The sequence below is a fragment of the Lichenostomus cassidix genome, chromosome 1Aa (assembly GCF_008360975.1).
Source record: "Lichenostomus cassidix isolate B80296 chromosome 1Aa, HeHo_3.0, whole genome shotgun sequence".
In the NCBI taxonomy this organism is placed as follows: Eukaryota; Metazoa; Chordata; class Aves; order Passeriformes; family Meliphagidae; genus Lichenostomus; species Lichenostomus cassidix.
This window is the reverse complement of record NC_139480.1, coordinates 2147348-2159362: the sequence shown is the minus strand read 5'-3', so window position 1 is coordinate 2159362 and position 12015 is coordinate 2147348. Positions and strand designations below refer to the sequence as shown.

General features: G+C 37.6%; 1 protein-coding gene across 1 annotated transcript in view; it reads right to left on the bottom strand.

Annotated features, from left to right (window-relative positions):
* The window catches only part of CHCHD3 (coiled-coil-helix-coiled-coil-helix domain containing 3), a 124737-nt gene that overhangs the window by 80594 nt on the left and 32128 nt on the right, over positions 1-12015 (bottom strand). Inside the window, exon 4 of the mRNA XM_085081972.1 lies at positions 10269-10413. Within this exon, the coding sequence (XP_084938098.1) occupies positions 10269-10413 (145 nt within the window). The remainder of the gene's footprint in view (positions 1-10268; positions 10414-12015) is intronic.

Sequence of the window (12015 nt, the reverse complement as noted above, 5' to 3'; positions counted from 1 at the left end):
AACTCCCACTAATTATCCTTTTTTTTTTTTTTTCCAAAGCATTACAACAAAACCTGGTAAGTTATTCCACAGAAGTATTTTCCTCACACCAAAATATTCTGTACGTGAAGGCGTTGCTGCCAGTCTGCTGGCATGACTTGAATATTTGGGATATTTGAATATTTCAGTTGTTTCACACGCTGGAAATGACTTGTTATTGCTGAACACAGTGACTTTCATTCTTTAATTTACACTCACACCCTTCACTCAGCCCAAAACACCTCAAAGTCATGTTTTTTTTTGGTTTTTACGGGTTTGAAAAGCCCTGATTTTGGAATCAGAAAATTCCAGGTGCTCCATGAACCACCCAGCACAAACTACTCTGCATTTACTCATTTATTACTCCTGCGTGGCCCAAGGGGGGAAAAGGGAGAACAGCAAGATTTTCTTCCTCTGAAGCAAAATCATAAAGCGCTGACTTATTTTAATGTCAAGATTCCCACTGTTTGTCTGCGTGATCATTAGGAAAATGAGAAATAATGACTTTTTTTTCTTTATTTACAAGCGTGGTTTGAATTCAAATATCTCTTACTGTGTTAACAGAGGGGTGGAACTTCCAAATTCAACTAAATCACTAAAAGTAACAAGATAAGAAATATTATCATCTTCTTTTGCCTCAGCCACCCCAAAATTGATGTTGACAAAATTCTCCCCCATCTTTCCTGTGAAATCTTTTACTGACACCAATTTCTGCTTCCAAAATCCATTTACAAAGCAAAGTTTTGTTGGCTACTTGTTGAAATCAGGTTTTGCAGAGTGCAAGGTGCCTCCTTGTCTTTAAATCTTTATATTATTTACATAAATCCAAGTTTATTTTTGTTTCCCGCTGGGAACAACACATTTCAGATTCCCCAAACACCCAAATATACACAAAAATGCTGTCAGCATCCCAATTCCTGGCAGCAGGTGGAATTTCCAGCTCCAAACTCCCTGCACTTTGCAATTAAAGCCCCTCAGCCTCCAGAGGATTGAGCTAGCAGGAGAATAATTCTTATTACTGAACTAAAATGGTGTTTTAACATCCACAATTTATTAACCCTTGCATTAAATTCTTCCTTTCTTTAAAAAAAAGAAGGCAGAGTAGTTTTTCCTCCAGGCACATTATGGTATTTATACCATTGTGGTATAAATTTCTTTACAGTTCTATAAAACCCCCCAAAACCTACAGGCTTCACCATGATATTCCACTTTTTTCCCCCTCAGCCTCTCCCTGAAATATCCTTTTTAATGGATCTGTGCACACCTGCTTTAGCTACATTGGCACCACTGGAGCACCTCAGTGAAAAGGTATTAAAAAGGTATTAAAAACCCCTTAAAATTACATCCAAAAATTACATTAAAAATTTTAAATTTGTATTTTAAAAAGTCATCCCTCCAGGCTGAACAAACCAAGTGACCTCAGTAAAACAAATCACCTAATTCCATCCCTAAATCTCGTAATTCAACCCAAAATGAGGATAACCAGAGCACTCTAAAGGGGAGATGAGTAAATACATCCCAACCCAGAATCATCTCCATCTGAGAGCAAAGAAATATTGGATAAAAATCAGAATAAAAGCAATTGTTTTTTGGGATGGAGGAGCTGTGCCTGCGCTGCACTCGTGTCAAACAACCATATCAGAATCCCTGCCTGGATTTGTCCCTTGTCAGGACCAAGGCCAAGGTCTAATCTAGGACCAAGCCTAATCAAGAGCTACCTGGTGCTGGAGACTGAAAGTCTGAAAAGACACTCCCCTGTGGGATGCAGAGAGAATGTGAGAAAGTTTCAGTGACCACAAATCCACTCTTTTATCCTATAAAAAGCTCATGAAATCCCAGAAAGGTAGAAGCTTTCTACATGGACATTGGAGCGTGAAGTGAAGTCTTCTCCCCAGGGTTTGGATGCAGCCCTGTGGTTACTTCCCTGGGATTGAGTGAGGAAAATTAATATATTCCAGCTCCAAAATTGGATTTGGTAAGATCATTGGTTTCCTAAATTGTATTATTCCGGCTAACTTATAGGTACCTTTCTTAACTTGCATTTCAGCTAGCTCAAGCAAGCATCTCTTAACTTGCATTATAACTCAAGCAAGCATTTCTTGCATTTTTAACTATTTTTATAGTTCAAACAAGGTTTTACCCCGTAATTGCATTTTTTTTAGCTATTATAGTGTTGCAATTGTGCCTTCATTGTGTGTTTATGGGTGTCAACCTGTTCTATGTATGTTTGTTGTGTTCTGTGTCAAATAAATGGTATTTTTAGACAAATCGGCCAGATATGAAAGAATCTTGCAAATGGGACTAAGTCTTGGGGAACTAGCTATCTTAAAGTCTGTCAAACTGCAAAAACACATAAAATTCCTGTCTCCCATGCAAGACAGCTTGGAATATTTATTTCACCAGCTCAAAACTCAGCGAGAAATGTATTTAAAATATTCTTTTCAGTGGTACCTCCAGGGCAGGAGCAAGAGTTGGCCCTGGCAGAGGGAAGGTGTGAGTAAAAAAAAAAAGGGATTATTAGCTTTACTTTTTGCCCATGCATGACAAGGAGTGATGATGTTCATTTGGGGAGCTAGCAGGGCAATTTGGTTAGCATTCAATAAAAAGGGAGTAGCAAGAACAAATTGGTTAATGAATGAGGGAGGAGAGAGTCGAGTATTATGCGGGGAAATCTATAAAAATGAACTCCGTTTGAATTCAACCCAAAGAACAAATTGATGGAGCAGCAGGCTTTGTGAAGCACTAGATCTTCATCTGAATGCCGAAATAACGCAGTGATTAATTTTGCTTCAGTCAAATATCTCGGGGGTTTGCTGGGGAAGAATTAAAAAATAACACGCTTTAAAAATGCTGCTTGACTATCAAAACACATTCACCACTCAAAAAGAAATCTTCAAGAGAAGAAATGCTCCTTCTCTGTACTTTGCCTGCCTCCAAAATGCTCGTTTTGCTGTGTTTTTCCTGTCTGTCAAACTTTGACATGGAGGAGGGGAAAAAAAAGCCATTAACTGTTACATATAAAAATTATAAAAAAAAAAATACATCTACAACATGTTGCCAGGCGAGAAGCTGAAGGAAGGAGAAAATCGTTTCTGTTGTTCCAGTGAAACAAATATTTTGAATGTCAGCATGGATGTTGTAAAGGGACAGAGAGAGACCCAGGTAAAAGCCAATTTCTGGTTCCCAGGTCCTTCACGGCAGTTTCAGAGAGGAAATAAAGCATTTATTTAACATTTTAAGTGACAAATCGTACTGAGATTCCAACCTCCAGCACTCACAGGCCATTTTAAATTCTTTTTACTGTTTTACCTCTATTAAGGTGGGAGGAAAACTGTTCACTTGTGAATTTTAGACAGCAAAAGGATCTTCCCCATTTTTCTGGTAAGAAAATCCCTCATGATTTGCAAAGGTGTGATAGGAAACCCTTTTCTTACTGGGGATAAAAAATACCAACTTTATTTGCACAGCAAGAGCTTCTTGCTCTCACATCATCTATTTAAGATGAGTTAAAAGTTAAGAGATGATGCTCTCACATCATCTATTTAAGATCCCAAAAAAAGACAAATCCCAAACACCTGAATTTCTACCCCAAACCCTTCAGTGCTGCAGTAGAAATGCCAAAAAAAAAATAAAAAAAAATAAAATAGGGAGAGAAAGAAGGAATGTGTGCCAGGAGAGACATTAAGCAAAGGAGCAATATTCTGTTTATTCCAAGGGATGTGAGCACAGTCAGAGCAGCAGAATTGTGTGTTTTGCAAATAGAAAGATCTTGTATCCCACATTCTTCTATAAAAAGCAACTAAACCTCTTCACCCAAAACCAAACACACAAAAAAATAAAGATGATCACATCCTCAATATTCCAAAATACCTTCTTCCTCCTGTCTTCTGTGACCAAATTCAGGTTCCTTCTGCCTAGAGCAAAAAGACTTTTTGCTGCAACAACTGCATAAAAACAGCAGCACATGGCAAAAATAACTATTTCTACAGACCTAAATAATATTTTCTGAGTGAAACTCCCCAAAATCTCCACTTTCAAAGAGGTTTCATGAAAAATTTCTACATTTTGAATTACCAAACTGCAGAACAACACACAAAACAACTGTCAGTAAATGTAATTTTGCACCATGGGCTTCCCAAACCTTAAATGTGATGCTCAAATATGAGCCTTCAGTATTTTTACTGCCATGAATTGTGAATTACAGTCTCTGCTCATGCTGCACTTCTCCAAAAGCCCTCCCTGCACCAAGCAATCCTGTTTGGCCTCAGGCTGTGTAGTTTACCTCGAATTATTTCAGAATCATCTAAAAAAGATTCATTTTTTCTATTAAAATGATGAATGAGCTAAATGAGGTATGTAATAAATACTGCAGGTTTGTAAACAGACTTTTCTCCTGAGAACTAATGCCTTTAACTCATTTAGTAATTCTTTTCCCCCCTCTCTGGTATTTCCTAGTGAAGTCATCCTTAAAAATATGGTTAGTCCAGAGCAGGAAGGGTCAGGATTTAATCTGTTTATGGAAAATAGGGAACCTCCTCTTGACAATCTTAATGAATTGAGGACAGGAAAAATAAATGTAGCCTCCAAGGGGAGGTCATTGCCCAGAACATGGAGGGCTTGACTGGGACCAGTTAGCCCAGCATGATGGGGGAAACATCAAACCGGTTCAGACGCAAAATATTCCATTTTGACAACTTGGATTCAATTGTGACAACAGGGCAAATTTACTGCTGGCCTAACTCAACACACTTCAGCTCTGATATGGCCAGGAATGTATTTTTGTCTATTGATTTCAGTGCTCAGGGAAGTAAAAGAGCTTCACGTCTCAAATAGGATTTTGCTAGGGGAAAAAAAAAAAAATCTCCGATAATCTGATTATCACAGTGACCTAAAGTGCAAAAAAAAAAAAAATACCAAAAAATAACAAGTGGGTTTTAATATAAGGATACTTCTACCAAATTGATTTTTGGTTTTTTTTTTGGAGGAAGGAATTTTTTTTGATAGAAGTTCTTGTGCAGCAAATAATTTAGAGAGCAACGAGATACCTCAGCACCAGGAGATTGCCCTCTCAAGGAGGTGCTTCAGTGAAAGACTGCAGCAACACATGGAGAAAGAGATATAATTGCATTAGTATGGATACAGACTTCTAATGATAGCAATAATCAAATTTTAATGTTCTGGTTACAGCCCATGAAGAGAACAATATTTCTGTGCCTCTTCAGAGGGAAATGAGACTTTAATGTCATTGGCAGCTCAATAAAGCCATTTTCCAACATGCAGGCTCCTAATGACAACTCGTTGCAGGGCAGACAGAGGAGCAAATGTGTTCACAGTGAACTGCAGGTCGTTAGCAGGAGATGGAAATACAACAGGTCCTCTGCACTTTGGGCGACTATTGATTTTGGACTCCATATTCTCCTCATCTCACCCTGACTTTCGTAAGGACTCGAGCGATGGAATATCAATCAACTGTTTATGGAGAAGCCACCACACTTCAAGCCACTCTGCAAGACTGTGCCCAACTCAGTTAGGTCCAGTTTTTAAGATTTGCAGCAAAAATCTCCAATAATAAATCTGGCAAAGAACAGGTCTGTGAGATAAAATCTAATAAAAGCATTCTGGAGCAGCAAACTTCACCCCTTGCTGCAGAGAACCACAATTTGACCAAAATCCTGTATGGCTAGGTTGAAATACAGTATTTGATTTATTCTGAAGAAAAGAAATCTCTCAAGAGGGATGGGCAGAAAAAAAAATATCATATCCATGCTGAGAGTGTGGGGAAAAAAAAAGTATTTTTATTTTTAACTAGCTGCAGCTCTCCAGGATGACTCCAAGCACTTTGTCCTTTGGTGAAATCACACTTTGCAAATGTCACATCTCCAAAGTGAGGAAAGCTAAAGGGACAAAACCAGCCTGGCTGGTGACAAGGCCAGTTCAAGCAGTTCTCATTCTTGCCCTCCACACACTCTGTGATTTCCCCAGTGGAGATGGTTTTGTGGTTGTTATGAAGCAGATTGGCTAAATCTGGGAAAGGCCCTGGGATGGGTTTGTGGAATATTCACATCTGTGCACTTCTGCACTGACATGGCAGAAAAGGAGGCAAAGGCAGAGAAAAATAAAAGAAATTCTTCATCACCAAAGCATCTCTTGGTTCCAACACTGAAAACAGCCCTGCAGACAGGGGGAAAGCAGAGGGGAAAGAAAAAAGGATAATCTTGGAATAACAGGATAGTTTGGGTTGGAAGTGATCTGAAAAATCATCTCATTCTTGCCCACACCTTCTACTTCTACTATCCCAGGTTGCTCCAAGCCCTGTCCAGCCTGGCCTTGGACACTGCCAGGGATCCAGGGGCAGCCACAGCTTCTCTGGGAAAACTGGGAAAACTGGGAATTCCGTGCCAGAGCCTCCCTAGCCTTGTTCTTCCCAGGTCAGCTCATTTCAGGATCAAATATCTCACAGCCAGACTCTCCCTGGCATTGCTTTTCCAAAGCACAACCCCAATTCTGGGGGATGGGGCAAACCAAGCCATGTCCAAAATATCCCAAATCAGTGGCATTTGAAGGATTGCTATAGGAATTGATATTCTGGATTTCTGCTGAGTTCAGAAAGTTCAAAAAAAGAAAGTTCAAAAATCGAAAGATTTTTGATTAAATCCTCACGCTGCCTCCACAAGGGATTCCCAGGGTTTGGCTCAGAGTCTGGAAATTCAGCTCTGAACAGGAATTTCCAATTTTGCTGGTTCAAATGTCAGAATTATTGCTTTGGATATTAAAGGATTATTAAACCTTTGGATATTAAAGAGTTATTAAACCTTTGGATATCCCCAAAATGTGTTTTTGCAGGAGGTGACATCCCCCCAGCCACCTGCCAGTCCCCTGGAACTGAGGACACATTTTGGGACACATCACAGCTATAAAGCAGTTCAGACATCAACACATCATTTCATCCTTTTTTTTCTTTTTTTTCTAATTAGTATAGAGAGCTCATTCTAACTTTTGGGATGTTAAGACTACAAATTTCTTCTTTCTGAGATTATAATTTTTACGGTGTTAAAATTCTTCAAGAATGGAAAATATGACTTCATTTTAAAAATTACTTCATTTATTTTAACCTGAATTAGCACCCTGTACAAAGCAAAACTGAAATTCTCCCTTTCTCACCATAACCTCTTCTCCTTTGCACTATTTAAACAATTTAGCAGCACCAAAGGAATTTATTTTGCTATTGACACTTCAGAAAGATTCCTTTTTTTTCCTCCAAGAACAGCCTATGACAAATCAGATCTGAACTACATAAAATACCAAGTTTGCCAGAACACAGAATTACTCACAGCACCTGACAGAATACACAGAGATCCATTTCCCTGTGGTTCAGACTTTAAATTCACCTTAAATTCAAATAAATACACAGGTGGTGTAAGCAGTGAAGCCAAAGTAGTAAAATCTGACCAGTTAAAGGGGAAATAAAGGAGGTGACTTAGAGGATTTGCCAGAAAGGTGAGAATTACTCAATATTTTCATATTGAATGGAAAAAAACAGACAAAACCTTCTTGCTATTTTGAAATTGCAAAATCTATTATTTTCTCTTATCCTACACCCTTCAAGGAATGAACAAGCTCTGGTAGAAATGGTAAATCTGCAGTGGTGATAAATCTGCACCAAAAAACCACCAGAAATGTTCAAATTTCACAGATGGAAACAGGAAGATTGATCAGAACCAAGGAGACAGAATAGCTAACTTTGATATTCTAGAACAAGTGAGAATTACCAATAAAATCAGTAAAATAGCTACATAAGGTTCATAAAATAGCTACATAAGTTTCATATCCATAATGAGGAATTTCTCCAGGCATCTCGTGCTTCCCAAAATCAGAGCTCACCACAGCAGGGAGAAAAAAAATGCAATTTTTCCCCCAGTAATGATGCAAATGAGAGTCCCCATGATAAATCTTCAGCTCCTCATTAGCTCCAGGGCCAAAAAATCCTTTTCTCTCACCCATATAATACTCAGAATCCAAGGATTTAAGGCACAGAACTAAAGCTTTACCTTGGTCATAATTATTTTCTATTATCCTTTCTATTTTCCTTTCTATTTTCCTTTGTCCTCATGTTTTGCAATGAGAAAATATTAAACATTTGTTTACAACACTGAAATTATTCTGCAATAATAATATTACCACAGAGGTGAAAAAGCACTGAGAAATGGCTGGAAAAAAATAGCAACACTGAGGTGGAGTTGGTTTGGTTTTAAATTGGGATTTGGAAAAAACACAAAAACCAGATTTTTTACTTACACAGCAGAGATGAAGCTTTGCTTGTTGAAGGGATTGATTACTAACTTACCAATCCATAAACCTTAAAAACCTTGGATTTTACTCCAGATTTAGAGAGCCCAACCAATATTTATGCAGCTGCTGACATCAATAATTCCCATTTATTTTCACAGCAATGCTCACCTAAGTATTATAAACTTTTTGCCTGGAAAATACCAATTTCTTTACCATCTACACCCAAGAATATATTTATATTTTTAAAGGCAATTCCCACCCCAGAGAATAATGATTATTGTTAGAAAGAAGAGTCAAGAGAGACTCAGAACAGCAAGCAAACACTCTGGAGAAGAAGTTAGAAATCTGTCAGACATTTGAAATGGACTGAAATGTGGTAATGTCAGTTTTCTGAGGAAAACATCCAACCATATGTTCCAATTTCCTTGTCAGGAAGGTTCCATCCATCAGCTCTAATGAGAGATGATGCTTTGGTAGGGAATTTGTCACCAAGCTGCTTCCAAAGTTGGAAACAAGCAGCAGAAGTCTGGAAAAAAATCAGCCAAAAGCCCTTAAAAAACCCAAATATCCCTTAAAATACAGGGATGTTTGAGGAAAATCAAATGAAGTCCTTAAAAAAAATCAGCCAAAGCCCTTAAAAAACAGGGATATTTGGGTAAAATCAAATGAAGCACTTAAAAAAAATCAGCCAAAGCCCTTAAAAAACAGGGATATTCGGGTAAAACAAAATGAAGTCTTCATGAAAATCAGCCAAAGCCCTTAAAAACCAGAGATATTTGAGTAAAATAAAATGAAGTCTCTAAAAAAATCAGCCAAAGCACTTAAAAAACAGGGATATTTGGGTAAAATAAAATGAAGACCCTAAAAAAATCAGCCAAAAGGCCTTAAAAACCAGAGATACTTGAGTAAAATAAAATGAAGTCTTTAAAAAATCAGCCAAAACCAGGGATATTTGAGTAAAATAAAATGAAGTCCTTAAAAAAATCAGCAAAAGCCCTTAAAAAAATCAGCCAAAAGCCCGTAAAAAACAGGGATATTTGAGTAAAATAAAGTGAAGACCTTAAAAAATCAGCCAAAGCACTTAAAAAACAGGAATATTTGGGTAAAATAAAATGAAGTCTCTAAAAAAATCAGCCCAAGCACTTAAAAAACAGGGATATTTGAGTAAAATAAAATGAAGCCCTTAAAATCAGCCAAAAGCCCTTTAAAAAACAGGGATATTTGAGTAAAATCAAATGAAGTCTCTAAAAAAATCAGCCAAAGCACTTAAAAACCAGGGATATTTGAGTAAAATCAAATGAAGCCCTTAAAATCAGCCAAAAGCCCTTAAAAAAACAGGGATATTTGAGTAAAATCAAATGAAGACCTTAAAAACCAGGGATATTTGAGTAAAATAAAATTAAGCTCTTAAAAAATCAGCCAAAGCCCTTAAAAAACAGGGATATTTGGGTAAAATAAAATTAAGTCTTCATGAAAATCAGCCAAAGCACTTAAAAAACAGGAATATTTGGGTAAAATAAAATGAAGCCCTTAAAATCAGCAAAAGGCCCTTTAAAACCAGGGATATTTGAGTAAAATAAAATGAAGTCCTTAAAAAGAATCAGCAAAAAAGCCCTTAAAAACCAGGGATATTTGGGTAAAATAAAATGAAGTATTTTAAAAAATCAGCCAAAGCACTCAAAAAACAGGGATATTTGAATAAAATCAAATGAAGTCTCTAAAAAAATCAGCCAAAGCCCTTAAAAACCAGGGATATTTGAGTAAAATAAAATGAAGCCCCTAAAAAACTCAGCCAAAGCACTTAAAAAACAAGAATATTTGGGTAAAATAAAACGACACACTACAACCCAATCATGAAAAACGAAAGAAATAACAAGAGATCTGCTTTCCCCTTCTCCCAACAGGCCTGCAGATTGAACAGCTAGGAAAATGTGCATTTTCTGGGATGTTTTAGGACTCACAAAGCGCTGAGCTTTCTGCCTCTCCTCCTCGGTGGCCGCTCTCTCCCGCAGGATGGCTCTGGCCAGGTGCTCGTTGGAGGAAATCCTCTCCCTCTCCAGCAGTTTGCCAAACTCATCCCGAACGTACATCTGCTCTTGTCTCAACCTGGGGAAGGTGGAGAGAGGTGGAGGTGAAGGGAAATGTGGAAATTTGCTTTCCAAAATGTGGTTTGGAAGGAGAATAGTCAATTTAAAAAGCAGTCGCGGAAAGAGTTTGCTCTCGGGTTGTTAAAACAAATATATAGAAATATTCAGTAAAAAAATCCCAGAAGTTTATTTTGGATTGAAGTATCAAATTCTGAATACACAACAGTTACAAGTCTCAATATCACTGTTCAATAAATGCTATAAATTACAACTAATTTGGGAGAATATATTTTTAAGTAATGTGCAGAGAATTCTGTGTTACTTAACAGAGAACTCTGATGGATTTTTGGGTTTTTTTCTGGTTTTATGGAACCATTTTTTCCAGGAAAATCCTTTTCCCACCAGCCAGCAAACCCTCAGTTTCTACCTAAAAGCTTTCCTGCACTGGGATAGTGATTTCCTCCCTCTAAAAAACACCACAAACCCAAATACTGCACCTCTTTCCAACAAGATCCAAGAACCACAATCAACCTTCCCCAGCGATTTGAGAGGAGAAAAAACAGTTCTTGAACTTATTGCAGCAGAGTTAATAAAGGCAACTTCAGGCCTTTATTCAGGAAATTCTCAATATTTATGTCACGAGGCATGAACAGATTTGAAACCTTCAGTGGAGTGCTTGAGACAAGCAGACCTCGTCTCATCTCCATGGAAATGCTAAGAAATCCTTCAGTGAATAAAAAACTTGTGTGTTGTGACACCAAGCACTGAGTTAGGGAACTCAGAGCTGGGAAACACTTGGGTTTCAAATGGATTTTTTTTTTTTTTTTTTGGGTAGGAAAAGAGTGATGGAGAGGAAGCTTCAATATTCTCAGTGCATTTATCTGTTGTCAGGGGAGCTCTGGAGAACAAATCCTAATGAGTCGGGTCACTTTGTAAAAGGTAGCAGCATTAGAGTACATTAGATTCTTCCCCAGGGGATACATTTAAGTGAGGTAGGGAGGGAAAAAAAAAAGAAAAAAGACAATTACAAGATGTATTACTTCAGTGCTGAGCTCCAAGCCCTCTGAAATGCAGCAACCAACTGGGAATCTTTAGAAAAAAAGTTTATTAAGCTGCATCTTCAATTACTCCAGCAAAAAAAAAAAAGGAAAAAAGGGGAAAAAAAAAGTCAGATTATGCAGACATGGACCAAATTCCATTAAGTGATTTCCCAAGGTCCCCCAAATTATTCCAGCAGGATTGATATAACAAATCCTTCATGCAATCAATGGCACAGTCAAAACATGCTGCTTGTCTTTTCCATTGGAGAAATCATGTTTTGTCTAAAAAAGGCAAAAAGTGTCAAAATAGAACTCTCAGCAGCTTTTTTCTAGTGAGCAACAGGGAGAGCATTGAATGCTTGCTGAGACTGAAGGGAGATCCTTCCTCATCCCTCCTGGATTTGACCTCCTGCAAGTGGTTTTCCCTTAAAAATGGCTTTTTATCCATGCTAGACTGAGCAGAGGAATTAAAGCATATGAAATATATTTTACATTACAATAGAATATCTGAAAAATTCAGCCAGAGTTATCCACATTAGAAACTCTGCAGAATTAAAAAAAAACACAAAAAGAAAACTAAA